We start from the raw sequence: 5,039 nt of genomic DNA on the forward strand, positions 1-5,039 counted from the left end.
AAAAAAAAAAAAAAGCATTACAAAAAATGAAGTTCAATTTGTTAACAAAAAAAAAGTCACCTTCTCCATTGATTCCATATATTGGTCAACGTATTTACCCACTTTCTCAGCCAAACCCAATGTCAATCCATGAGAGTCCGCATCAGATACATCAGGAATAATTGAACCATAACCCTGCCCTGTAAATAGAGAATTCAAATATGTTTAACTGTAGGAAACTGCAGTAACTCTTCATACAAAAACGTAATAAGTTTTAGGAATTCTTATTGCTTTTTAGATAGGAGTCAACATAGTGCTTGGAAACATGTCATAGATCTTGCTAGAATAAAATATGGTGCCCACTTGGAATGATCGGATCTTCAAAATAAGAAGCACAACCACTCAATCGAGCACCTGTGTCTAACCTTATTAGTTTAAACATCTTTAACAAATTGACAAAACTCATTTCTACCTAGTAGCTATATAAATGCCTACAAGTTCCACCAGATGAAAATTTTGTTTCTAAAGCGGAAGTAATTAAAAAGCCCTTAGGAAGCTGAAATAAGAAGACAAAAGTACCAACCTAAAGGTTTGGCAATGAAGCTCAAAACTCGATGAATGAAGTTGCCCAAATTGTTCAACAACTCGCCATTTAGCTTTGCTTGCAAGTCAGCCCATGTGAATAATGTATCTGATACCTAATTTAACATAATTTATATTTAAAAATATATATATTTATTTATAAATGGAGCAACGAATGCCAGAGTCAAGAAAGTTGCAAATTTACCTCAGGCCTATTAGCTAATAAGTAATATCTCCATACTTCTACGGGAATATTTGTATCTTTTGCATCATTACCAAAGACTCCTACGCCCTTACTTTTAGAAAATTTTCCTGTAAGAGAAATCCAGAATAAATGTTTACAGAAACATGTTTCCAAATCATGTATATAAATCATTCATATATACAGATGAATTATAGGTAAAAAAATATGTACCGATTAAATCATTGACTGTTACCTGCTTCATAGTTTAAATATTCAGTAACACTAATGGTTTTCATCAAGGTCCAGTCTTCTCCAGTTCCAAGAAGAGTGGAAGGAAACATAACCTGAATCAGATTATATTCCAGGGACATTAACAAATATAAGTTCCAATTTATGAGTGAGAGAGACGTATTTCAACGGTCATGCTAAATCACGGGTATGAAGAGAGCCATCAGCAGTTCATAATGGAAACTGGAATTCTGATTGGGAAAGTTAAAATTAACAAGAATATATATACTTCGATGAGACAACTGATTTATTACAATATGTGAAAGAGAAAAAGATCCCAAATGTTGCCAGATGCATTTAAATTACATTTTCAATTTTAAGAAACAGAAAACTATTTTTAGATAAAAATGCCATGTTGGTCCTTCATTCTCAGAAGTTAGGGTGAAAATGCCTTTCGTAAAATCATTTATTTTTTTTTTTAAAAAAAGAGTAGATCTCTTCTACAGTCAATAAGGAAAGTTTAATGGTTAGGACACGAACCGTGTGGAAAGGAACATTATCCTTGCCCATGAATTGAAAAAGCTCCACATTTTCTGGATTCTTCCACCATTTCTCCCATTCATTTGTGTAGCATGATGTAATGGAGACATATCCTATAGGTGCATCAAACCAGACATAGAAGACCTAACAAAATTGAAATGGGAATTAACAAATATTTATCATAGAAAACCATCTAATTATTACAATTAAAAGATTGAAAAGACAACTAACCTTGTCCTTGAACCTTTCAAGGGGAACAGGAACCCCCCACTTTAGATCTCTTGTAATACACCGAGGTTTCAACCCTTCCTTAAGCCAAGCATTTGTTGCTTGAATAGCATTTTGGCTCCAAGATCCGGCCACAGACGTCTTGTTGATATATTCTTCCAGTTTATTTCTTAGCAAAGGAAGTTCAAGAAACATGTGATTTGTGTCACGGATACGTGGGGTTGTTTGACAGACCTATTTTCAAAGTATTAACACTAAGTTGCAATATGTTGGGGGAAAAATCTAAAACAAACTGATAAAATCAAGTACCGGAAATACTTTGCAGATGTTAATAACTTACCACTACTCATATAACTTTTGTTTTCTAGATTTATAAGCGTGACTTTATGAGTTCTTTTGTCCTGCTTGGTTGGTTTTTTTTGTTTTTTTTATTTATTTTTTCCTTCTTTAAGAGGAAGGCGTTAACAATTAATGATAATCTATAGCTTCCACAACACTACCTCACACCTTTTGCTTTTAATTCAAACTGTTAACAAAGCCTTGGGTGAACCAAAGTGAAACTAATTTCCAATGAAGGTCCACGCTAGAATGTAAATGGCTACAAATAATCCTTAACTTCAAATTTCAGATAGAAAATATGAAACAAGAATGTTGCCCATATCTGAGAATAAGAGAGAAACAGAGGGATGGAGACAGAGAGAGGTGGGAAAAAGCAGAATATTGTTAGCATTGCTTCAATAGAACCCACTAATGGTATATAACATAAATTCTAATTTCAAGCAAAGTTATGGCTCTTCACCATGCAAATGTGTTAGATAAACATAAACATTGCTTCAAACTGACAACAATAGAATATGAACTATCTGGTCCTTATTTGCTTCAAGGTGAGAATTTTTCCTCCAATGAAGATAAAGAGCTTTTAACCTAGACTCTTCCGGCTTCTTTTCATGCAAGACAGGTTTTCCAAACTTCCCTTGTTAATAATAGATTCATCCTTATAATAATTATATGAACTAAGTTGCAGTCATGAGAACTCGACAGGATTTCTCTCAAACCATTATTATTCTCAATAATAATTTTTTTGAAACAAGGAAGAGAGAGAGAAGAAGAAGGATGTAAATGCCAAAGTACCTCTCTTCGCCAGTGTGTGCAAAGAGGAAAATGCAAAAAGAAGGTTATAGTGTCCTATGGATTTGGCCCAAGGGAAGTCTTGACACCAATGATAAAATTCAAGCTAGTAATACATGTATTCAACTGAATTTATGTATTCTTTGCAAAGGGCATACAAAAAATGTTAACAGTATTTTCTTGTGAAGCTCTACTCCATTAGACCCCAAGGATCATGATAAAGAAAACACCACCGAGCAACTGGAGTTTTGTTCGACTGGCAAGGAGTAGAGGAATCTTTCATGATGAGTCAAGAAGAAATTTTAGTCTATTGATTCTGCAGCGGAATGTTCCAGTGGAATGTTTTTCATAATTTCATTGAAAGTCATGGAATGTTCGCTATACCTAATAAAAGGTTCTGTATATGATGAAAACAAATGTTTTTCAGTTGTAGGAAGCCATGAAGTACCTTGCACCTGGGATCTTTCAATTCAGTTGGATTCAGAAGTTTCCCACACTTTTCACACTGATCACCACGTGCAGAGTCATACTCACAACCTGGAGTGGGACAGATGCCTTCAACGAGCCGATCGGCTAAAAATCTCTCACAAGTATCACAGTAAAGCTGAATTATGGGTAAAATAAATAAATAAATTCCGTGCATGAAACCAGTGAACAGAAGTAGAACAACTCAAATGATAAATAATTTTATACCTGTTGCATCGTGTTTTCAGAAAGCCAATTGTTCACCAGCAGTTTTCCAAATATTGCTTGACAAACTTCGGTCTGCTGTGGAGATGATGTGCGCCCAAATTCATCAAAACTAATACCAAACCAATTATAAACTTCTTTATGAATTGCGTGGTACCTGACAGTGGAGAAATAGTTAAATAAGGTCCAAATCTTTCCGAGACATAGTTCACTTCTAAACAGTAGTGGCATTCAAGAGATAAAAAGAAGGATTGCAGGGCACCAAAAAGAAAAATCCATTCTAACCAGTCGATTAAATGTACAAGTACATATAATTCAGCCAAACCAAACCATAATACAAGGAAGGAAAAGATAAACTTTAAAAATTCTCGTCGAAATTACATGCACGCAAAACGAGAACCAAGCTAAATTGAATACGAAGAAACATCCATAAAGTGAGTATGAATAAAGTATCCGAATCCAGGAGACAATACCCAAGCTTGAAATCCAGATTCCTGTTCAATTTCTAAAACTATGCTCGTAAAAAAGCGGAGAGAATTCAGAAATTGTAGCATCAAGCGAGTACACATTATGGACTTAATGGGCTAAAAAGAAGCCAAGGAAATTATTCTCTAGAATCAGTGACCGCAAATACTCAAAAAGACATGACGAACCAAAACCTGAGAAGAAATCTTACTTGTCACAAATCTCTTTAGGAGAACATTTCTCTTCCATTGCTTTTGTCTCCGTCGCCGTTCCGTACTCATCGGTTCCACATATGTAAATAGTATTATAACCTCTAAGCCGACAGTACCGAGCAAAAACATCAGCACTCAACACACCTGCACAAACAAAAACAGCGCTTGGTGAAAGTACAACAGGACACTGAAATCAACTATATACAAAACATTCAATTCAATCTTTTACGATCATAACAACAATCCGCATCACATAAATGAGCGCACAAAAAGTAAAACTCAGAAGCCAACATAATTCCTAAAAACAGGAACCAATTCAAACTCAAACGTTCAGAAATGCGGATAAACGACACTATCCTCAATCAATCAGACACGGAAACATAAATAAACAAGTGAGAGAGAACATTACAGCCAATGATGTTGCCGAGGTGAGGAACGTTATTGACGTACGGAAGAGCGCTGGTGATGAGAATATTCCTCCTTCCTGGAATCGGAAGGATTGTGGCCTTGGTTCCGCCAGCGGCAGCGTCGCCTGAGACGTCTCCCATCTCTATTAATCTGCCTGAAAAATCAAAGGTTTGTTCTGCAACAATGAATTCTTCCTCGTTCGGACACCTCAAATGGCGAGAATCGGGATGGTGGATAGAAGAAATGGAGAATTTTAGAGCAACTCGGAAACAACGACGGCGTTGACAGGTCGCAGTGGGCGCTTGAGGAAGTAGGGTAAACTGGTCTGTGACGCACTCCTTTTGGCTTTTTTTTTTTTTTTTTTTTTTTTTTTTTTTTTTTTTTTTTTTTTTTTT

General features: G+C 35.5%; 1 protein-coding gene across 1 annotated transcript in view; it reads right to left on the bottom strand.

The window, feature by feature from the left end:
• Nucleotides 1-4,997, bottom strand: part of LOC111464461 (probable methionine--tRNA ligase) — an 8,494-nt gene extending 3,497 nt beyond the window's left edge. The window contains exons 1-10 of the mRNA XM_023108667.1: nucleotides 4,646-4,997; nucleotides 4,236-4,380; nucleotides 3,563-3,716; nucleotides 3,318-3,473; nucleotides 1,745-1,975; nucleotides 1,514-1,657; nucleotides 999-1,089; nucleotides 767-873; nucleotides 563-677; nucleotides 61-179 (exon numbers count right to left, since the gene is read on the bottom strand). Of these exons, the coding sequence (XP_022964435.1) occupies nucleotides 61-179; nucleotides 563-677; nucleotides 767-873; nucleotides 999-1,089; nucleotides 1,514-1,657; nucleotides 1,745-1,975; nucleotides 3,318-3,473; nucleotides 3,563-3,716; nucleotides 4,236-4,380; nucleotides 4,646-4,784 (1,401 nt within the window). The 5' untranslated portion in view covers nucleotides 4,785-4,997. The remainder of the gene's footprint in view (nucleotides 1-60; nucleotides 180-562; nucleotides 678-766; nucleotides 874-998; nucleotides 1,090-1,513; nucleotides 1,658-1,744; nucleotides 1,976-3,317; nucleotides 3,474-3,562; nucleotides 3,717-4,235; nucleotides 4,381-4,645) is intronic.
• Nucleotides 4,998-5,039: the final 42 nt, after the last annotated feature.

Source organism: Cucurbita moschata, unplaced genomic scaffold (genome assembly GCF_002738365.1).
Source record: "Cucurbita moschata cultivar Rifu unplaced genomic scaffold, Cmos_1.0 Cmo_Scf00030, whole genome shotgun sequence".
Taxonomy (NCBI): domain Eukaryota; kingdom Viridiplantae; phylum Streptophyta; class Magnoliopsida; order Cucurbitales; family Cucurbitaceae; genus Cucurbita; species Cucurbita moschata.